Source organism: Amborella trichopoda, chromosome 3, assembly GCF_054954075.1.
Source record: "Amborella trichopoda isolate Santa Cruz 75 chromosome 3, AtrichopodaSantaCruz75HAP2 v2.0, whole genome shotgun sequence".
In the NCBI taxonomy this organism is placed as follows: Eukaryota; Viridiplantae; Streptophyta; class Magnoliopsida; order Amborellales; family Amborellaceae; genus Amborella; species Amborella trichopoda.
The window spans coordinates 17,444,991-17,469,121 of record NC_142338.1 but is presented as its reverse complement, the minus strand read 5'-3'; the positions used below and the strand labels follow the sequence as shown (position 1 = coordinate 17,469,121).

Sequence of the window (24,131 nt, the reverse complement as noted above, 5' to 3'; positions counted from 1 at the left end):
AACAATTGTGGCTAGCAATCTAAATATTTTTTTAATATAATTATTATTTTTAATTTTTAAAAATTTATTTATTTTTTATATTCATGATCTCTATATTAAAAATTATATATTTTAAAAAACTTAAAATTAAATTATATTAAAAAATATATTTATTGCCAAGTCTACACTTCATGCTAACTGCGTCCAAAAAAAAGGTAAAGGGAAAAGTAAATGGTCTACTTCATGCTAACTGCGTCCAAAAAAAAGGTAAAGGGAAAAGTAAATGGTCTTATTGTATACTTTTTGTCTGTGGAATATTAGGGCACACTTTGGTACTGCACCCTCTATTTTGCCGCTTGAGGCACTGCGAAAAAAAAATTGGTTTTAATTTATCTCTGCGACCAAACTGCCGGTGGCGGGGAGCTCCAGCTCCCACCATTAACTCCGGCGCTCTCTCTCTCTCTCTTCTTCGTCTCATCCTTCTTCTAAAAAATGGTGAGTTCTTGCATGCAATTTCTTCTCAGTCCTCCTCTCGCTCTCTTCAAGTTTCTCTCTCTAGGTTCTCTCTCATACAACTTGATGTTGCTGCTCTCTCTCTCTGCTTGACACTTTCTCTTACTTCGACAAACTCTCTTTCTCTCTCTTGTATTGTCTATCATGCAGGTACATTGCCTGAGGTCCCCTCTCCCTTTCTATCTTCTACCCTACTCGGCCTTCCCCCTTTTCTCTCTTTCTTTCTCCAGGGCTTCCCTTCTGTGATAGTCTCTCTCTCTCTCTCGCTCTCCAAACTAGGCAATTTTGTCTTCCAGTCATGCAAATATGACTCTCTCTCTAGATTCATTGAAATGGGCTTCGCTTTCTTGATTTCATTAATGTTTACCACCATTCCTTAGAAATTTCGAAAGCTAACTCAACATTTTGTTAAATCTTTTGCAGAAGAAAGTGATTGTAGATTGCTCCACCTCCGATTCTGAGGAATCATTTTCAGCCTCGGTTGTATATAACCCTAACCCTAACCCTAACCCTAACCAGGTGTCCGAGAACGTAAATTTTCTTGACGATTTACCTTTTCTCCCATATTTATTAACGATGTTGTTTCCCCAAAGTATTATTGTCTATCTTTACCTAAAACATACTACTTGGGGATGCATGGTTGGTTGTGGTTATTTTCTTTTGTTTACTTTGTTTTGTTTAGTGGATGAAGTGTTTCTCTGATGAATTCCCTCAATTTTCAAAAGGAAGGGGACTGGTAAGCTCCAATCTTTTATTGGAAATGACCGGAAGTCCACTATGTTTATTTTTAAAAATGACCATCTTACCCCTAAGTTTCAAGAGGTGTTGGACAATAGTTCATAAAATGCCCTTGTAGATTAATACATTAATATATAGGAGAGGTCCACAGTTTTTTGTGCTTTTCTCTTTTTAATTGTTTGTTACACTTAAAAGTGAGGAAAAGAAATGCTGTAGTGTTTGGATTATATACAATCAGACCATTATCTTTGGTACAAGGTGGTCATAATTACGTATAAATATTTGATGTAAAATCTGATCGCTTGGGTGTCTCACAAATTTCAAGAAAAATTCTTTTGAATTTTGAACTTAGTCAATAAAATTAATGCAGCTACCCAATGTCACATCCAATAGTTAAGATTAATTGTGACCACCTTAGAGTAAAAGTAAATGGTCTCACTATATACTTTTCCTAGTGTTTATGTATAGTGGTTGCTTTGTTTTTGCTCGAGATTATCTACAAAGAGACCATTTATCTTTTGTACAGAGAGGTCACAATCATTCTCACTCATTAAATGTCTAATTGGATGGCTCAGGGTGAGGCACGAAGCTCAAGAATTTCTTTTTTGGAATTTCCTGTCTATTCAATGACACTCTTACAATCACTTATTTTGAAATTTAAAGAACAAGAATGATTATGACCTCCATGTACAAAAGATAAATGGTCTCTTTGTATATAATCCTTTTTTGCTCCTATGTGATTGTCATGCTCTCTGACTTCCTTTTCACTTGATAAGTGACTCAAGCATCTTAATCTTTGTATTCTCCTTTCCTTTCTATTTAACAATGTGAACATTTACTTGATGTATAGCACATCTAAAAAGTGGAGGGAAAACCTATTTAAATTCTTAGTTAACAGAAGTGAATTCAACTATCATTTAAACCCAAGAAACTAAAAATTATCCGTCCCTCATCTTCTATCAAAAATGTGTCCCATGCATTTTTTGTTAAAAGCAATTTTAGAAAACAATGTTTAGGTTCAAACCATATATTTGAGACAGCATTGCATATAGTGAACTATGTTGCTTCCTGCTCTGCTTTGCTGTCCATCTAAAGTGGTGATATTAGCCTGTTATCTAAGTCTAGCTTTAGGCCAATGGCAAATGGATCCTTATAATGATAGGAAAGAGAGCAAGAAACAAAATGATACTTATAACTTGTCTGCTTTAAATAATCAGTCAAAATTGAGAGCACCATAATGTGAGAGTGTAAAACGAATGTCACGTTTATAAATGCAAGAAAATTACCCAAAGTAGAGTATATGATTAGAAACCCATGAGCAGATTCCCTAAAGGTTGCCCAAGACAATAACATCTAGTGGAAGGGGAATCTTGAAAATCAGTAGTGGAGAAATCGCAAATGGCATAAGCAGTACAATTCTAACAAGCAAACAAAGGAAAGCTGATATGATTACAAGGCTGGCGTATGCTACAAAAGAAAAATCCCCACAATCAGTATGCATTACACTCAGCTTCGATTTCCTGAAATGAGATTGTCTTTCGCTACACTTTTTGAAATGAGATTCTGTTTCTTCTGCAGTCTTTGACTCCTTTAGCAAAAACCATGCTCAGTGACCCTTAGCTTGGTCTAAACTCTCCCCTATGTTAACGGATTGTCTGGGTTTTGCACGAGTGTGGATATTCAAGACACCAACCGTAGAGTTATCAACAAGCTGACATATAAAATGAACATAACAAAACCATGCTCTTATTAATTAAATTTTTTTTAGAGATTTGAGAATTAATAGCGAATTTGTAATATTGCTACTTTTGTTGAATTCTTACAAAGTTCTAAATATATTTTTAACAAGTGTACTTATGAACTTTATCCTGAAATTACTGAGGTTTGGTTTATTGTTTTTATGGATATTACTAGGATTTTCTTTTTCTTTTAAGTAACACTTTATTTAAATATGGTTCAACCAGATACTATGACATTAATGAACTCTGAAATAATCATATAATTTGTTCAGTTTCAAAAGAAATAATTATATAATTTCAATTTGTTACACTATATATATTTCTTTGATAACTGGTGATAATATATTAAACAAGTAATATATAAGTTTAAGAGAAACCCAAAAGATGTTGGATGAAGGCAGCTCACATGTCGGATGTATCATTGGCCATAACTCAAAATTGAAATGACAAGTGGGGTAGAGAGAGGGAGAAGTAGAGAGTTAGAATGACAGCTATGGGGAGAAAGGAAAGGAAGAGCAAAGCATAAAGGTGCAAAGCTAGTGATCAGTGTCTACACTTCTCCATTTGAGCCATTTCGGCTAGTGCATCGGCTGCTGAATTTGCCTTCCCCCCGTGACAAGAAAAAAAAAATGTAAGGAAGAAGGTGAGTCGTAGTGGTTTGCATTAATGAAACTGTGATAAAAAATATGAGTTAGTCTAGGGCATTAAGATTCCCCTGAAACACACAAGATGACATTTTATGTCTCCATGTACAAGGAGTTGATCACCACAGTCTGAGTTAAATATTTTGAGTCCTTCAAGGATTGCTTTGGCTTCGGCTCAGGTTGTCTCCATTTCTGAATGTGGGAGGACAAAGATGAGAGAATTTTGCTTTGATAGTTTCTAAAAGGACCTCAAGCGTTTCCCAAGGAACACCCATCCATATTGAGCTCGATAACCCCATCGATTGGAGCTATCTAGGCGGAAGACCATGAGGTCTTGGTGGTTTGGAATGGAGAAGATTGAGCCAATTTGATTTGGAATTGGCTTTTGAGAAATCTCTGAGTTCTTTAAAGTTGCTGGACCAGAAAATTGTGAGGTATCTAGCATCCCCTGCAGTGGCTCTGTGCTTTTGTATCTTGAAAGATCTGAGACTTTCTCCCTGCAAGTTGCCCAAAGGGTGGCTAAAATAGAGGCTCTCCAAAGAATAAGAAGTAGGCTAAAAACAGAAATTCAATGGAGGTGAGGGTGACCCATTGGCACTTGAAGTCTTGCAGATGTTTAGGCCAAATAGTCGAAGCATAGGTACCATGAAGAAACAGGTAGCTATGTGTTTCTTTGTCTTCCCCACAAAGAGAGCAGTGGTTTGCAATGCTGTAACCTTTTCTCTTTAGGTGGTCCAAAGTTAAGGTTCTGTGGGGGATTACGAGCCAGGTGAGGTTTGGACTTTCGGGGGGTTTTGTGTGAGCCATGCTTTGTTGTGGGTGGACGGCATGTTCGAGATATAAGGGTTAAGGGCTTTGTAGAGAGAGGCAACCATGAAAGCACCAGTGGGATTTGCCCCAGACCACTCTATCACAAGCAGACCAGTTTGTAAAGAAGGACAATAACAGTGTATCAAAAAGCGTTAGGCGGGTCCTAGGCGGGCGCCCAAAACCTGGGTGGCTGCCCAGCTGAAAAAAAGTAAAAACCATACCAAATTACCAATATACCATATTCCAAGTTGAAAAAAAAAAAAAAGATGTCGAGAAGAGAATTTTGATAATCCATATTGTTAGAACAGTAACTGTAAAACCATACAAGTGTAGGATATAAAAGTTAATACTCAAAACAACCGAAATATACAGAAATTTAGAAAATATACAGTCTAACAAAAGTCAACACTCATGACTCAACACAACAGTTAATAGACTCAACACTCAACACTTAGGACCAAGAGGCAAGAGTCTTTAATCGTCATCATCATCATCATCATAGGGAATATCACTAGGGCATCAGAGTCAATGCCATCATCATCAGAGGCATCTGTCTCTTCAATATAACGCTTATCCTCCTTTGTTTCTTTTGAATCTGCCTCTTCCTCCTCCTCTTCTTCTACTTTCCTCTTACTAGTATGTGCAGTCTGTGCAGATGAGGTCCTAGGAGTCTTGGCTGCTCTACCCTTTTCTTTGTGCTTCTCTGAACTAAAAAATTGTATGATTTCCTCCTTGATAGCCTCAAGAACATTTTTACAAGGGCAACATCCCCTTTAATACCGGCAAGGTGTTTTTTAAACCGGTGAATGCCCCCATTAGTATCCTTTCCACAATAATTACATTTAATACGATTTTTATCACTTAGATTCGGGTTATAACCATGCTTCCAACTCGGATCACCACACTCTGACTAGAACCTAGAGAAGATACTTCCATAGAATAAGGCCTATTTTCATCCTTTCTGGTTTTTCAAAATTCAGAAAATATCTAATCTCATCCTGAACTGCTTCAGGAACCTTTGTACAAGAAGCAACATTATCTCTAACATCAGCAAGGTGTTTTTTGCATCGGCTAATACCCCCATTGGTATTTTTTCCACAAAAATTACACTTTATACAATTTTTATCATTTGGTTTTGTGTTGTACCCATACTTCCAACCTGGATCACTTCTTTTAGAAGTACCAGAAATAGAACTAGATCTATGACAAGGATTTTGTTCTTGTTTTTGTTTTGCATAACTTATAAATTGCTTAATCTCCTCTCTGATAGCTTTAGGAACATTTTACAAGAGGTAACATCCCCTTTAATACCCCGGCAAGATGTTTCTTAAACCGGTTTATGCCTCTTTTTATATCTTTTTCACAAAAATTGCATCCAACGCAATTTTTATCATATGGATTCGGGTTGTATTTATATTTCCAACTCGGATCTCCACTCCGATTAACTCCTGAAGAAGACATCTCAAAATAAAATAAGCAATCTAAAAAATGCACTTACTTTGGTTGCTCGAACTCCAAACTTTGAGAAACACTTTCTATGATTCGATCCAATGAAATGTAGTTTCTGGAGGTTTATTTCTCTGTAACAAGGGTTCTTGTGGGTTTAGGTTTCAAATGAACCTAAAACCAAACTGGGCGGTGGCCTCCTAGGCCTGGGCAATGCGCCCAGGCATTCTGGATCACCTACGTGCTGGGCGGTCCGGTTTTTTGAGCAATGGACAATAGTAGGCAGTCTTAAGGCTACGCGATCACCACATTCATGGGGCTGCAGCTCCTAAAAGTGTGAATCCATTGTGTGGTTTTGATCAGTGTGTTCTAGGCATTGTTCAACAGTGGCATTGAGGCAGTTTGCAACAGTGGCACTCGATCATTTCACTGCCAGACCAGTTGTTTTGAGAGAAACAGTCAGTCCAGTTTCTACAATATATTAAACTATATTCTAATATTGACAAGTGTTTTGTGGTGTCAAAAGAGTTGAAGTGTTTGACATGTGTTGGTGGTCAACATGGTGAGCCATAGAATGTCTATTATATTATCTTTGGATTTTGCTGCACCACGTCATTTGTACAGGTCTCGGGGATTGACAATTATACATTTCGAATCTTTGGTGCACACGTCTGCTCATTCCCTGCAAGTGCCCCATATACCTTGTAGACCTGTTTTTCAGATCAATCTTTAACCATTTGCCTGCTTGTGGTTTCACTATTATTTAAGTTGAGAACTGACAAACCATCTTTTAATCCCTGGTGTCATTATTTTAGTCTAGGGTATCTCATAGCAACACTGCATGACATCATTAAGTTATTATTTGCTTCATTATGATTTGATACAACTAGAGATGACCACTTCTATTTATTTCACTCTTCATATTGTACATGGACATTGCCATATTTAACCGCTTCCTGAGTTATGGCAGATAGAATAGGATAGGCCTGTGGGTGTTAGCCTAGTGATAGTTTTAGTCCTCGCAGAATATTGTGAGAACAAGTTGAAGAGCACATGTGATGAAGTAGTGCATCTTGTTTTATGTTAATTTGACTTATGTAAGGAAAAAACTACATGGTCCTTGTCATCATGTGGTGATGACATTTGGGGTTTGTTTTATAAATTGTAATCAACATTGTCACATTGCTATTTAGCAATTTCTTTTTTTGAAGTTTTTGATATGGATGGACGGATCAAGAAAATCCTTTTTTTTTTTGAGAAACCTGTCCTTTCTCCATGGCATTTTCAAGCTGTATTTTACTTGTGGTTCTTAGCTGCTACACTAGTGGTCTTCAATATATGGCCCTGTATATCTATTATGTCCTTTTAGCTCTTAAGTTTTCATGTAGATCACTTTTGTTTTTGGATATGGACAAGGAAATCATGTGTTATTTCCAAACGATCTTATGACGTATCCTGAAACTGTTACAAGTATATCTGATTATGATTGTAAGCATTACTTGTTTTGTGTGCTCTTCTTTTGTCATAGTTCGAGGCAAGCACATCGGACCCTAGGAAGTCCCATTTTGTAGACATGGGTTTCTCACCAGAATTGGTGGACAAACTCATTAAGGAACATGGTAAGCATATCAATGGCACTTTTACCCTAATTATTGCATTGGTTTTGTTTTTCCTTAAATATGCTGCAACATAAAGTTAAGTATTGATGTATGCAGGTGATGAGGATTCAGATTCACTTTTAGAAACGCTTCTGACATATTCAGTAAGTGACATTGACTTATCGATGATGAGCATGGAGTCAGACATCAACTTTATCTCTTGATGGGGGTTCTAGTATAAAAAACATTTGATGTGGGCTACTAAAGTTTGCTTCCTATATCTTCTTTTTATCGTTAAAAGCAATGATTCAAAATGCGGACCGCCCAGCGCCTAGCTGGCCAAGAAGGCCTGGGCGCATCGCCCAGGCCTAGGCGGGCGCCCAACGCTTAGCCCAGGGCAGCCGCCCAAGGCCTGCGCCCCGCCTAAGCGGTACGGAACCTGCCTAGGCGGGCGCCTCGACCAGAGGAGGAAATTTTTTTTTTTCGTATTGTTTTTTTTTTAAAATATTAAGGGTTAGAAGGATAGTTTTAAATTCATTTGAAACATAAAACTTATTGGAGCTCATTTTAGAGAGAGAACGCCTCCAAAAAATTAGTTTTTGATGATTTTTTTAGGATTGAAGGGTTTCTCAAAGTTGACAAAAATTGATCAAAACATCACCCATTGATATTAGATTTAATTTTTGATGTTTTATAAATCTATTGGGGGGTTTTTTAGAAGATTTTGAGTTCTTAGAAGCATCTTTGAGGAGAAAGTTTGAAGATTGAGGAATCAAACTCAAAGTAAGTGCCCTAAATACCTAATTTTTGTTTTTTATACTATATATCTTTTTTTTTATTTAAAAGGGCATCCTTTTTGGATTCGACTGGGCTTCCCAGGTTCTGGGCGCCCGCCTAGGCATTGGGCGGCCTGGACCCCTCAGGTTGCCCAGGACCTGCCTAGCGCTTTTTGAAACACTGGTTAAAAGTCATGCATAATGTTTGATTATTATATTTTAATCTAAGCTGAAAAATGACATTGGATTGATTATTCTAATTTTTGAGCTTTAGTTATGTCTTGAGTGATAATCAACAACTGCCAGCTGGTGAGGGTTCGAAACCCTCCACATGCACTGCTTTTATTATTTATTTACCTAAAAAGAAAAATGCCAGCTAAAATAGTGAGGCTGAGGCATAATTTCTAAACTTTCTTAATTTAAATTAAAGATTAAATTCTGTTCAGAGATTAAATTCATGTCAACAGACCATATGTATGAACCAATACAGGAATGTTGTAGATGTATGGCTTTCCCATTTCCAAAACTAGTGTTCCTTTGGTGATTCCTTGTCCATTCCTGTGGAAATCTGGCTGTCTGGCTGCTCCGTTTCCACAGGTGTTTCTAGTAATAGCACACCATTTTGCCTTTCGTACATCATTGTTATATACTCGAAAGAAATGAACTGTACATCAACTATCCATTTCGACATTCATTTTGGCGTGATAGTTTGTTGTTTGAGGGGGTTTCTGAGGTTTTTATAAACTGTTTGCTAGTGCAGAAAAGGGCTCTAACTGGTTTGCCGGGCCTATAAGGTCTTTCTTTCAGGGGTTTTTCCAGCTATCTTTGTATTGGCACGAATAATTTGATGTTACTAAAAGGTGTAATGTAGAGTGAAAGTCCCATCCCTTGAAACTGACTACAGAGTGATAACCAATGGATGTTATAAATGCTGAACAACGCCTGTTTAACCCTAGAAGCCAACCGTGGCCCAATTCTTCCCTTCCCTTCCTTTCAATTGAAAGCAGTATTTTGATATGTTTCACATGTGTAATATTAGGTTTTGGCGATTTTAAGATATAATCATCTGAACAGTTGTAAATATCAGATGGTCAGACACTTCAATATAGCACATTTTATATTCACCTTAAAAGGAGTGTCTATTATTTTCTTTCTGATATTTAGCTTATCACACTTCACCAGAAATAAAGGAACCATGCTCGAAATGCTTGTTTGTTCCCACACAACACCTTCAAATCAGATCTCAACCTCTAAAACTTAGTCTAATCAGACAACTAATTACTGGAGCTAGACACATGTATGCCTCCTCTTAAAGAGCTACATTTTTCATCCATTCGATATGAATGGCACATTGGGTTAATTTCTGTTATTTTATTTCTATAATTGATAATGGTTGTGTTTGCTGTTTGAGCGAGGATCTTCTTCTGGTTAATCCCATTCGAGTGAGGGTCTTCTTGTGGTTAATCCCACTCTTTAGTGTGGTCAATATGATGAGTCCAATTCTTTCTAATTTTCTAGTGACCTACTTTATTATAAGTTGATCTTATGAATTCATTTCCTACATTCTTCCTAATGGCAGATAGGCTGGATTATTGTGATTAGCTTCATTGCTCGTAAGAAGTTCTTGCTGACAAATGTGTGAAGTTCTTTCTATGGTTTTGGGTTTGGTGAGTGTTCATGTGTGCCATTTATATGTTCATTGACTCCAATGGCATAAGGCGTACGAGGCACACACAACCCATAGGTTAATTTCTGTGGCGAGGAGTTCTAGGAACCCACAGGTGTTTTTCTTCATTGATGTTCGCACCACTTTCTGCATATTAAATGCCTCTGTTTAATGGTTATGAAGAGTATTACATAGGTTTCAAAGGAAATAGAACATTACAAGCTTTTGACACACACGACTTCGTTTTACCTGCTTTTTTCTTGTGGGTCTTGCTTCGTCTTCTTCCATTATAATCTAATACTCCTTTTGATTCGAAAAGTGACTTTCTTCTCTCCAAAAAGCGTTCCTTAGGCTTGGTTTGCATGATGGCTCGCCTTCTCAGAGCTTCAAGTATTGAATGCATCAGAGCCTCCCCACTTTGTTTCAACGCTCTCTCTCTTTGTCACGTTCCTCTCTTATTTATTTACAACCCAACATGAGTTCTAAAGAGAGAGTGGTTATTGGGGTATGAGACATTCCTTATAGCAATATCCAATCACATAAGAACATGTGTCCTCTACATAGATTAAAAAAGCGGCCCACCTCGCACCCAGTCGGCCCTTCTGGGCGCCAGCCAGGGGACTTAGGCAAGCGCCCATCGCTTAGCCTTGGGTGGGCGCCTAGGGACCGTGCCGCCCACCAGGGGCATTTTCGTCCTTTCCCTCCTAAATAAGGGGGGGAAAAGGGGGTTTAGGTTTCTATGTGACCTAAACTCCCTTTTTTACACTTTAGAGTGATAAAAAACGAAAAAAGGTGTATTTTTTGCATTTCTGTTAGATCAATCGATTAATTCTTTACTTTTTCCTTCCTCTTATGAATGTGGACTATGGAGTATGGACTACGGACTGGGATGGTAATCATGGTAATGTTATGGACTATGGAGTGTTTGGATGAAGTTATGGACTACGGACTATGTGTTATGTCTAGTACTGAATTTGAATGTTGGATTGTATTTTCCTATTTTTCTGAATGTATTATTAGCTAATTGTCCAAATCTGGATGATGGAGTGTATGGATGGAGTTATGGACTACGGATTGTGTTATGTCTAGTATTGAATTTGAATGTTGGATTGTATTTTCCTAATTTTATGAATGTATTATAAGCTAATTATTCAAATCTCAAATACTTTGGTTTGTCTTTGGAGTTTAGATTGATTGAACATAAAAAATGTATTAAAAAAGCCTGAACATGCATTTTTATGCACAATTTGGACCCATAACTATTTTTTGAACACCTCCTACCCCGGTTATTCTACTTGGGTCGCCAAAAACCTGGGCGGTTACCAGGGTGGCCTGGACCCCCCTGGCTGCCTAGACGCAGCCTAACATTTTTTGGAACATTGGTCCTCTGTGGGCTTCAAGATATATACATACATCGCTTCTCTTTTCAATAAAAAGATGTATATCTCATGATCTATGGATGAAAATGCCCTTGGGCAATTTTTGACCAAGGTCTACAAGAAGCATGTAGTCTCTACCACATTTTGGTCATGATTTACTTATAATAGTGAGGCTTTTATGCCATTACACGCTACTCCACTCTTGGTCATCAACATGTAAACATTATTTTCCTATTTTCATTAAGAAAACAAGACTAAAAATCGGTTGTTTTGAAGGCCATGAATGCCGACCATGGTCTTTGATTTTCAGTGTGAAGATCGTGATTTGGGGGCAAAAGGCCATGCGCTTGATACCTAGATCTTCTGATATGTATCCATGATCCCAACCTACGCACTTTGGGGCTTGGAAGTGGTGATTGATTCATAAAATCTTGACCACAGTTTTTGTCTATGGGCTAGCGGGGTACTGTGAGGTTGATGGTGATCTCTTTTGAAGTCGGTATAAGCCCTTATTTACCGAAATTGGAGGCTTATCCTAGTGTAGGAGTTTGGATGTGATTGGTTTTAAGATAGAATATCTTGATTGAGCGGGAAAGGAGGATATCTCATGTGTGATGGTAAGGGGGCCAAAGCCTCGATCTTTGACTAACCTAGGACATGTTCATATAAAAGCCACATTTGGGGATGCAGGATACCTCCCTTTCTAGGTGATCTACCACTTAAGGCTTGTGCGCATGTGATGAGACAAGAAACCCTGCACCTATGGTTCATAATTTATGGATCATGGTTTATGCTTTATGCATAGTGCTTGGTATACTTGTTGTTAAGGGTGATCTATAATCCATTGAGAATTTGGAATTCCAGAATCTATTGGTTGGCTTTGATTGGCAAAGCATGAGCCCCTGAGGAAGACTGTGAGTAATGGTTTTATTGGGCTGATTCAAGAAAATGGTTGTGGGTTCCAGGGTAGGCCAAGTGGAATGCCTCGACATTATAAAATGTCAAACTTTGATAGCTAATTTCCCTCCAAAATTTTTGATAGCTAAAACCAATTCAAAATGATAAAATAAGTTGATAAGTAATTTTTTGTACTTTTGGAAAATTTCGAATTAGGAATAATTGGTGGGTCAAGGTTCATGTTAATATCAAATGGCCAATGGGCTTCACATGGCTGTAAGTGTGACCACATGGACCCCTGGCCGCACCACATGCCGATGATATCACGGTGATGTCCTGCCTATGGCTTCACCATACGAGGTAACTTGTTTAGGGGGTTTTTGGATGGGTGTATATGTGTACTACGTGTTATATGAATGAAAGCTTTTAGAAGGGGCATAGGGTTTGATATTTGGATTGGAACCCCAAGGTCAATTGTAAATTGCAAGTCCACTTAGATGGATACTTGTCACACTCATTCACCTCATTTGCACCTTATGTGCAAGGTAGTTGATTTAGAGAGAGAGAATCTTATCTCATCTCTTCGAGTTTAAGTAAAATGGGAGAGAAGAAATACATCTATGGTACATGCCCCACCTATTTCTTGATTCTCTCTTAATTAACATGATTTGGATATCTAGTCTAAGTCATTTTGATTGATTCAAATTTGAATTTGAAATTGGTTTTAAATTGGGCAACTAAGTAGGAAATTGGATTGAAAATTATGGAGGGAAATTGGAGTTCAAATTTTGGCCAAAGGGGATAATGGTGTTTAAATTCCACCCCTGATCTATGATAGTTGGAATGGGAATGGGTGGTTTAGATCATAGCTTCTCTCACACCATATATCTCCATGATCGAAGGCTCTCATTGTTCCTTGCAAGAGAACCTTCTACACACTCTCCTCTCATACCCCTTAGATGTATTTCTTATCTTTCATTTCACTTGAAATGGGATATTACATAACGTTCTGTAATATTCCACCTGAATATTACAGAACGATCCAAAGAGGGTCATAGCTTATTCAACTTGTAGTCAATCAAGCTATACGATCTTTGCTTGCGGCATTTCCAACTATTGGGTTAACATCTTTCTATCTCTAAATCAACTGACTTGCACATGGAGTGAATGAGAGTATGACAAGTGCCCATCCAAGTGGACTATAATTGGATTTCAAGTTTCAATCTAAATATCAAACTCTATGCTCCTTCTAAAAGTCTTCATTCATATAAGACGTATCATACTTATTCATCCATCCAAACACACCCCTAAACAAGTGATCTCATATGAAGCCTCTATGAACATGATGTCACCATGATGTCATTAGCACATGGTCAGGTTAGGAGCCCACATGTAGTTTTGATTCATGTGAAGCCTATTGGTCATTAGGCTTCACATGAGTCTTGGCCCACCAATTAGTCCTTAATATTTTCGAAAAGTTTTTTACTTGGACTTCTTGGGCCCCAAAAAAATCATATGAAATTTCAAAAAAATACTAAGAATCATTGCTCAACTGTCTCATTATTTTGAATTGGTTTGGACTGTCAAAAAAATCTTGGAGGGAAATTAGGTACTTGCACAGTTCAATATTCATAATGCTATGGCAATCCACTTGGTTTACCCAACAACCCACAACCATTTCTTTGACTCGAACCAATGGAACACGTGACCCACAATCTTGCTTAGGGCTCATGCTTGGTCCATCAAAACCGATCAATAAATTGTGGAATTACTGGATCTTGGTGGATTACAAGTGCACTCCTAAGGACAAGTATAAAAAGTACCATTCGTAAACTACTAACCATAGGTGTTCTTCTCTCTGCACATGTGCACAACCCTTAAATTATAAGCCATAGGTGTAGGGATAAATCATAAACCATAGGTGTGGGGGTTATTCTCTTTGCACATGTGCACAACCCTTAACCGATAGATCATCTGAAAGGGGGGCATCCCCTCATGTGGCTGTTATATGCGCATGTTGTGGGTTAGTTAAAGGTCGAGGCTTTGGCCTTTGCTCTCACAAGGCACCTAGCCATGCGGGGTGTCCTTTTTTCTAGCTCAATTGAGATATCCTCTCTCAAAAATAACCATCCAAACTCCTACACCTGGATTAGCCTCCATTTTTGCTCCATACAGGTTTATACTGACATCGATCGAGGGAACACCCTTAACCCTCGCAGTATCTCGCTAGTTCATGGACCAAAACTTTGGCGAGCGTTTGTAACTCAAACACCACTTTTCGGCCCCAGACCACGAGGCCCGATGAGTCACATGTTCCCTTTTGGGCTCCCAATCTTCGACTAGGGTCATAATCCACTATAAAAGAGTATGAGTACATGGTATCAAGGCCTTGAAAGTCTATATAAATCCAACATCTCCAATTGTTGAGGCCTTGCACGCACAAACGTGCCAAGTTCATGCCTTGAAATTACACTCCCCATATGCCCTTCCAATGCATATTTTGATAGAAGCTCACAATATAGAGCATGTAATCTTCAGAATCAAGAGTTTAAGATCCCATGAGTTTTGACCGTGGACTTGGTGTATTCCAGCTTCTGGTGGTCCAAAAATGAACCTTAATGACAAAGTTTTTTATCACCAAACTTGGCGTAAGGATATTTAGATCTATTTCATATTGATCCCAGGGTTTTAGCACCTTGAAACCACTAAAAGACTTGGAGCTCGAAAGTTGACCGTATTCTCCATTCATGAGACGATATGGTTTTTTTTTGAAGATGTTAACTGTATTGAGAAAGAGAGAAAGTACATGAAGCAAAGAGACTTATCGAGATGGTAGTCTAAATAGACTTACTGAGATGGTAGTCCTATACAAAAAATGGGCAAGTATAAGTACAAAAACCCTAGCATAATAAAATGAAAGTATATAGAATCCTAGCCACACGGGGTCATGTGTCTGTTGATAGCGCTCCATATCTAGCTAGCTGATCTGCCGAGGTGTTGGACTCCCTCCAGATATGCCTCCATGAGACGGCTATATCTTTGCAAATGTGAGTAATCTCATAAAAAATCGTTGCGAGGTACCATGGGCAAGGTGAGGAGCCAGAGGCCCACATGATGATGTTTTGAGCATCTCCTTCAATGATCAGGGGTTGACCCCAAGAGGGATCGAAAAGTCTGAGTCCAGATAGGAGTGCCGTAGACTCAGCAAGCTGTGTGTCTGCGTAGCCAATGTTCTTGGGGAAGGAAGAGAGAATATTCCCGAGGTGATCTCGAAAGGCTCCTCCCACGTCTGCCGGGCCAGGATTGCCGAGTGAGCATCCGTCAAAATTGAGTTTGGTCTAGCCCTCAGGTGGAGGGGACCAGATAGAAGACCTAGACTGGCTTGGGGAGTGATTGTAGATAAGGTTTCTCCATTGGAGTAGGAACGTCATGGAGGGGGTTCCTTGAAAAGCTTGTGGTTTGTTGCCCAGAAGATCACTGCGGCAGTTATCTTATGGAAGAGGGCCAGAACCTTGGTTTTGACCCCACAAAAAATTCTGGTATTTCTCTCTATTCAAATGACTTGAAACAGTGCTGCTATGAATGCCTTCGACAAGGTCCTACCTGCTTTGGGCCACGGGGTTTCGAGGGAGAGATGGCACAGGGTCGGGATCAAGGGAGCGGTAACCAAGTAGAGGCCGAAGAGATGGAGCAGAGAGCTCCACAAGTTGTGAGCAAGGTGACAATGGATGAAAAGGTGGGGGTTACTTTCTTCATCCATGAGGCACATCGCACAACGATTGGAGATGGAAACCCCTCTATGCTGGAGAAGATCCATTGAGAGAGCCTTTTGCGAGATCGCGATCCAGGTTAGGGCTTGAACTTTGGGTGGGGTGATGGATGACCAGGCCTGAGCAACGATGGATCTAGGTGCAAGAAGGAAAGTAGGCGACATCAGCAGTTTCTTGTAAAAAGAGGCAACATAAAACCTGCCGAGGGTGAAGGGTTTAAATGATTTTGTCAGAGCCAGAGTGGGGCAAAAACGTGGAGTGTAACATGGACGACAGGGTCAGGAAGTCAGAGGTTTCGAGGTCAAAGAGGGGCTGCTTGACGGAGGGACTCTAGACTCTGAGTGACCTCGAGAGGGGCACTTCCTCCGCGACAGAGGAGAGCTTAGTGACCAAGTAGAAAAGGGCAAGGAAAAGTTCTCTGAGGGGCGTATGACCTAACCAGAGGTTGGACCAGAAAAGAACTCGTTGTCCTACCCTGGAATGGAAACCATTTTTGTTCTGGAAAAGAGTTAGAGAGGATAAGAATGACTTCCAGGCTTCGGAGGAGGATCTAGTGGTTGAGTTTGCGGCAGGAAGCCAGGTGCTTCTATGGATGCGATACTTGCACCATACGACTTGTGTCCAAAGGAGGTTCTTTTGAGTCGCCAACCGCCACCACCACTACCACTTCCCTAGTAGTGTTGTGTTGTGTTTCTTTAGGAGATGAATGCCGAGACTACCACGGTGTTTGGCTTGGCAGACTTTCTCCCAAGCAAGAAGATGGTATTTGTTGGTGGTTGCGTCTCCTGCCCACAAGAAATTCCTCATGAGTTGCTCTAGGCGATTGGCTACCGCCTCTGGCATATGGACGTGGGACATGAGGTAGACGGGGGTGTTGGCTAGGGTGGCCTTGATGAGGGTGGTTCTTCCCACAAAAGAAAGAAAACGTCCTTTCTAGCTTGCAAAACGGTAGTCCACTTTGTCAATGATGTGGGACCATTGTCTTTTTTTGGGCTTCTCGAGACCTAGTGGCATTCTTAGGTAGCTAGTTGGTAGGTCTTCCACTTTACACCCCCATCCAAGGACAAGGGACCCGATCTCAGACAAGGAGAGAGCAACTCGAAATTGTGGATTTTTCGAGGTTCACTTTAAAGCCCGTGGCAAACTTGAAGCGCTTAAGGAAGTGGCAGAGGGTTTCAATTTCTTGGGGAATTGTGTCAAAGACGATGAGAGTGTCATCAACATACTGTAGGTGAGAGATGATTGGTCCCCTTAGGGCTACTCTTGAAGTCGGTGAGATGCTCTGTCTGGTACATTCTTGAAATTGATTGGCTGAAAACCTCTGTTGAAATCGTGAAAAGGAAAGGGGAGAGAGGATCTCCTTGACAAAGGTCTCTAGACGTTGGGAAATAGCCCTTTGGGGTACCGTTGATGAGTACAGAGAAGAAGGGACTGGAATAGCAACCTTTGATCCATTTCCTCTACCAAGCCCTGAACCCCATACGATTCATTGTCTCGTCCAAGATTGTCCAATCCACATGGTCGTATGCCTTCTTCCAATCGATTTTGAAGATGAGGCCCGGACGCTTAGTGAGATGCATGGAGTGGACGCATTCGTGTGCCACCAGGGCCCTTGTAAGGATCTGTCTATCTTTAATGAATTCACTTTGGGTGAGGGAGATGATGTTGGGAAGGACACCTTTGTGCCATGAGGCGAGCACTTTGGAGAGGATCTTGTAAGTGGAGTTGATGAGGCTTATTGGGCGAAAGTCCTTGAGCTCTTCAGCCCCTTCTACCTTGGGGACCAGTGTAATGAAGGTCACATTCATTGCTTTGTGGATTATTCCCCGGTGGAAGAACTCTTCGAAGAAATTGAGGAAGTCACTTCTGACGGAGTTTTGGAACACCTTTAAGGGGGCTATAGGGAACTCGTCAAGTCTAGGTGCTTTATCTTGCCCTAAATCTAACAGAGCGGCTAGAATTTCAGATTGTGAGAATGGACGTTCAAGCTAGGTGGCTAGGTGTCCAGGAACGGTGAGAAAAGGGAGGTCCGCCATCCTGGGTTTAGGACCTGTGGGGGCTGTATAGAGGGATTGGAAGAAGGATTGAATAGTTGCTTCAACTTCTGGGGGTGGTCTAAAGATGTGTCAGCTATCTTGATGGTAGAGATGGAGTTCTCTTTGTCGACAGTTGGCAATCCTATGGAAGAACTTGGTATTGAGATCTTTGGATTCCAGCCACTTCACTCTGGAGCGCTGGAACTAGAAGATCTCTTCTTTTTTCAGAGTGGAAAAATATTCGAGTTTGTGGAGGGTTCTGCCATGGGTTTTGGAGTCGGACCGAGGTTGAGATTCCTCAACTCGGTCCTGGGATTGGACCAAGGAAAGGTGAGAAGCTTTGAGGTGAGGGAAATTCCCGGGGATGGTTATGCTTCAGTATTTGAGAGAGTTTTTGAGAAGCTGAAGTTTAAATTGTAGTATGTATCTTGCTCTGCCCAAGACAAGACGGGCGAAGGAAAACCACCATCAAGGAAGGAGAGAGGATAAGGCCGGTTCTTCCAACCATGCGAGAGCTCAAAGCGTAAAGGCTTAGGCCCTCTAGGGATGGAAATAATATCTAGGAGGATGGGCAGTGGTTCGAGGGTTGTTTGGGCAAAGCCGAGGCATGGGAGCCCGGGAAAACATTGTCCCAGCCGGTCGAGAAGTGGAAGCAATCAAGTTTTGAAAGGGAAGGTTGGGAGGAGTGGTCCGACCAGGTGAAGAGGTCCCCTGAAGGGGGATGTCGATAAGTTCGTTCCTCAAGATGAAGTCCGAGAAATCTAGCATCCCAGGGGAGATGTTAGAGCTGGAGTTCCTCTCAAATGACAAACGGGTGATGTTGAAGTCTCCACCTAGGCACAAGGAGGGGTGGGGGAGGGCGGCCACTTGGTCAAGTTTGTCCCAAAGGAGGGTTCTAGAGGCTGCATCATTGGGGCCGTATATGGCTAAGAACTTCCAGTGGAGCCGTATGAGTTCCTGGAGAGGAGTACTGTGACAGAAAAGGTGCCGATGTGGGGGGAAATGAGAGTGTTTTCAGTTGGTTCTCAATTGGGGCCTTGAAGGTACAGGGCTTAGGAGGGTTTGAAACTCAACCTTTTGGTTCCTTGATCATTTTGGTCCCACTTCATGCTGATTTCAAGGCATTCTTCATGGAGACCATCTCAGCATGGTCAAAATCGACTTTTGACCGAGTTCTTATGTTCCCTTGATAGATTATGACTGAGGTCTTGAGTTTAGGCCTTTAATGGGTTCGAAACTTGACTATCTCTGGACGTGTGGTCATTTAGCGTTTCTTATGTTGATTTATAGGTTTTTGTACCCAAAGGTTGATTGTACAGGTTGCATCGATTTTGACTGAACAGGTTTTCTCTTCCCCCCTCTCTCTCTCTCTTCCTCTCCACTCTGTGGACTCTCTCTCTCTCTGCAGTCTGTGGACTCTCTCTCTCTGCACTCTGTGGACTCTCTCTCCTCTTCACTCCCCACCCCCCCCCAGCAGGCACTTTGTTGGTTGCAGTGTTTTTGAGGTCAGAATTTTCAAGGTTTGGCTCGAGTTTGCAGATATTTGGCCTATTTGTTTTGTTGGTAGGGTTGGAAGATGCCTAATTGCTATTTGGAAAGTATCAGTCAAACAGATTGTTTGATTTGAAAAATACCCAAAAGCAGTTTAACAAGGAACAATCAAAGATCCCCACACAACAAATAAGAATCTCCCAGACCATAATTAGGTAAATTGCAATTTGAAAATTAATTGCAAATTTCCAAATTTGAGAATCAAACAGTTCCTTAGACTTCAAAGCAATTGTGGCACCACGGCATACTTTTTTTACTGGTTGCATCTGCTGTCTCTGATCCAGTTGCTTACTACTACCTTGAAGTTCAATGCGTGGATTAGAATTGGTTGGGTCCTTTGGCGGTATCATGAAATGCACGCGAGTCATTTGTGTGATGGCTTTTGCATTTTTACTATTGAGCAGTAGAAGAAGATCAATTCAGAACATTATTTATTAGTTATCTTGCATTTCTTTTAGGTAATGCAATCTGTGAACTGGGACATCATTTGATGAGGGGTCTGCTAGCTTGATGCTTTATTACTGTTTTTGTTAAGTATATTTCTTGTTTAATGAACGTTGTTTTTTGGTCATTCACATCATGGTATATCTGGTAGGCCATTCAGGACTCTTCTCCACCTCGTGAGCCTTTTGCTACGAATCCATCTGATTCAGAAAGTGAAGGAACTGATTTGGTATCTGACCTCTGGGAAGCAGACAGCTCTGAGAATGAGGTAGTAATTCTGTTTGCCGGTTTAATTTTCTGATTAAGAAGGCATGTGTATATTAAGGATTTATTTGTGAACAAAGCTAAGAAATTTGTCTGTTTTCTGTGTGTGTGTGCTTGTATACTCTTGCATGCATGTATTAAAAAATTTGAATGTCATCTTGAGCATGTCTTTTAGTCTTTTACATATGCTTACATTCGTATAAAGGTGGGTTTTTGGTTTAGAAAGAGTGCTCTAGCACAGCAGGTCCTGGCCCTTCAAATATTTTGTCATTGATGAGGAGGATATATTTGTTATTATAGAAATGATGAGGGGGATTTATTTGTTATTGTAACTGAAACTATGATCCCTAAATGAATTTAGCATGGCAAAACAAATAATTATGTTTCGAACAATCTCTGTGGGAAGAACATTCATCCAACAGTATTGAGTTTCAAAGAGTAAAGCATTTATGCACTCTTGGTTCATTGTGACGAATGAAATTTCCTGTAATGAGGAATATGCTGCAGTATACTCGAAGCTCGATGAAATTAGGATATATGACATGCACTTTACTCTGGCAATTTGCTGAATCAGATGGTTACAATCTGGTCTTTTGTTTCCTTTTCTATCCCATTATTCTTGATTTCAATTACTATCTGGTTTATTCTGAAACCTTGTGTGATGTTTCATGTTTGGTCTTGCTTACTATTTTTCTTCTTGGACAACATGGCAATTCATTTTTTTTGGGGCTGTGGTTGATGGTGACATTTGGTAAATTTCTTAGATATTGTGATGGCTGCTCTACCGATGGTAAATCACAAAATTGTCTCTACACACCTGGTAAATTGAATGAATTGATTTGGAAGATTTTTCTGCATTTCATTTTTCAATTTGTATCTATTGTTGTAAGTTGGGATGGCATTGGGAGGACAAATGGAAATCATAAAACATTTGAGGTGTACAAGGAAATTACATTACGGACTGAGGCTATATGCCCATGGCGAAGGGAGAGGTTGTATGATTAGTTGGCTTTCTATATGTTTTCCTTAAAGTTTTTTGTGCTTGTAGTTGGTATTACGAATCATGTGGGATTATAGTACTTTGCAAGCTGACAAAGTCTTGAATCACAGTTCATTAATTAATGCAATGCTCAGCCTGCTGTGTAACTGAGATCCACTTGTATGCGGGCCATACATAATAAATATTTTTTCTTAGTGTTCTGAAGCTGTACTCTCCCAGAAATATTGAACTAGTCAGTTCTTGGAGCTGCTGATGTAAGCTTATACAAGCTTATACTTCAGGAAATATATACAATGAGACTTTTTACTGTTGGTACAATAAGTCACAATTGTTATTGACCATTAGATTTGAAATCGAGGGGATAAGGATGTATTATTGAATGGGCACAGAGCCCCAAATAAAATTTCTCGAATTTTGTATCACACTTTAATATGTATGATTCACATCCAATGGCTTAGAGTAATTACGACCTCGTTGTACTAAAAGTAAATAGTCTTACAGTATGCGATCTAATGAAGTTGCATAATGATACTGTTTTTTTAAACTCCAGTGCGTAGTTCCTTCAGGTTTTGAAATGTCGTGGTCTAATCATTACAATGTTTTAGGAATCAGAGAATCCAGATACTGATCAAGATAAACTACGACGTCAGTTGGTGGACATGGGTTTCCCTGAAGATGATGTTATTTCTGCCATGGACAGATGCGGTGTGTACTTTGTTGTTTTGAGGTTGTTTTCTAGAATATAAAGTTCAATTGAGTGTTCTATTAGATTCAATTTGTGATGTTAAAATTAAGTAAATTCTTTCCAGGTCCAAATGCGTCAATTCCTGAGCTTGCAGATTCTATTTATGCTGCTCAAACTGCCAAGGCAGCAGGCATTGAAGATTCTGAGGCATTAAGGCTGAGCAGTTCAGAGTCTTCATACGATGATGAGGTACCCAATCTGAGTTCCAGCAATTTGTATAATTTTCTTTCTCATCAGCAATCTTTATATGATAAATTCAATACATTTTTTCATCTTGTAAACTACAAGTCTACTTGGATTGGTCTTAAAATTTGTGTCTTCTTTTTGTCATCAGTTTGAGACTGAGCCATCTGACTACTACTCTATTCTTCCTCCGAGTCCTGAAAATCAGAACTGGGGAAAACGACCCTTCCATGAAAAGAAAAGGAAGTGGGATGAGCTATCTCATGGGAAAAAGAAAAGGACCAAACAGCCCAATTCCATTGAGAGGAAGAAGTGGGTTGAGAAACCCATAGGCACCCATAAAAAGGAGTGGGAATGGACAGGCGAGCCCAATTGGATTGGCAGCAATTGGAATAATGCCTCTGTTCTAAGGAGAGCTGGAGTAACTGAGCCAAAGATGCTTGGTTTTGGCATTCCATCTATGCCTGACATAGTCACTTCCCGTTTTATTCCTGAGACAGCCATGGGCCCCCCTTACTTCTACTTTGAGAATGTAGCGATAAGCAAGAAAGGAACGTGGGAAACCTTCTCTCGCTTTCTGTACGACATCGAACCTGAGTTTGTGGACTCGAAATACTTTTCAGTTGCTAGGAGAAAGCGAGGTTATATCCACAACCTCCCCATAGAGAAGCGTTCCCCTCTCCTACCTATTCCCCCCTTGACCATACAAGAGGCCCTACCATTCACAAAGGAATGGTGGCCCTCTTGGGACACAAGGACCAAACTGAACTGCATTCTTGGATGTACGGGGAGTGCACAACTCACAGAGAGAATTAGGAAAGCATTGGTTTCTTGTAATGGGGAACCATCTTTCGAGACCCAAAAGTATGTGATGGAGCAATGCAAAAAGTGGAACCTTGTATGGGTTGGTTTGAATAAGGTAGCTCCATTGGAGCCCGATGAGATAGAACCCATCTTGGGTTTTCCCAAATATCACACTCGAGGAGGGGGCAGTAGTCGAACTGAGAGATTGAGGGCTTTAGGTAACTCATTTCAGGTGGACACCGTAGCTTACCATCTTTCAGTTTTGAAGCCCCTCTTTCCTAGTGGCCTCACTGTTTTCTCCCTCTTTACTGGTATAGGCGGGGCTGAAGTGGCCCTATATAGGCTTGGGATACCTTTTAAGGCTGTGGTTTCAGTTGAGATATCAGAAGTGAGCCGAACCATTTTTAGGAATTGGTGGGCTCAAACAAATCAGAAGGGGGTGCTGTTAGAGATAGAAGATGTCAAGCAACTAACAAATGATAAGTTACAGCATTTGGTTTCTAGTTTCGGTGGTTTTGATCTGGTTATTGGAGGGAGCCCATGCAACAACCTCTCAGGTTGTAACAGGGTGACCAGGGATGGCCTCGAGGGGAAGCACTCTTCACTGTTCTTTGATTACTTCAGGATATTGGATGTGATCAAATGTATCATGGCAAAGAGAAGGTAAATTGCCTTCTTGCCATTGTGACCTTATTTCCGAAAGTTTGAGGGGTGGGGGTGGGGGTGGGGGGGGGGAGGGGGGGCTACCACCTCTAGACATATGATTGATCATTTCGTTCACCTTCTCTTTCTTTTTAGTTTTTCTCTGTTACGTTCTCTTTTGAAGTTCATAATGAATTTTTTTTTTTTTTTCTTTTCTTTTTTTTGCAAATTTCAGTAAGTACAGTTCTCATAATTAATTTGGAGCACAACAGATTTGCTACCAAAGGGAGACAGGAAATTTTTTGGGGCTTCTCTGCTCGTCTTCATTTTCAGATGACGAGTGTTTCCTAGTGTTCAATAGAAACATTTGTGCGCGCGTGTGAAAGATGATGGTTATTGGGGGTTTCACTGCAGTGAGTTTGAAGGTCTAACTGCAGTTGACTAATGTTGGCAAGATTCTCACCGCCTGGGATGCTTTTGCCGCGTGGTATTAACACCCATATAATT

The 24,131-nt window shown here is 40.2% G+C and overlaps 1 protein-coding gene across 3 annotated transcripts; it reads left to right on the top strand.

The window, feature by feature from the left end:
* Positions 1-231: 231 nt before the first annotated feature.
* Positions 232-23,909, top strand: DRM2 (domains rearranged methyltransferase 2). Of its 3 annotated transcripts, none has more exons than XM_011623713.3 (8): positions 232-474; positions 916-1,023; positions 7,398-7,488; positions 7,585-7,631; positions 20,138-20,254; positions 21,856-21,955; positions 22,060-22,184; positions 22,330-23,909. In XM_011623713.3, the coding sequence occupies exons 1-8, from the start codon at positions 472-474 to the stop codon at positions 23,647-23,649; spliced, it is 1,911 nt and encodes a 636-aa protein (XP_011622015.1). In that variant the 5' UTR covers positions 232-471; the 3' UTR covers positions 23,650-23,909. The 3 variants fall into 3 exon arrangements, with proteins under 3 accessions (XP_011622015.1, XP_020520706.1, XP_088716402.1); XM_020665047.2 differs by having other exon boundaries at positions 299-474; positions 916-1,011; XM_088860276.1 differs by lacking the exons at positions 232-474; positions 916-1,023 and adding an exon at positions 6,386-6,557.
* The last annotated feature ends 222 nt before the right edge of the window (positions 23,910-24,131 follow it).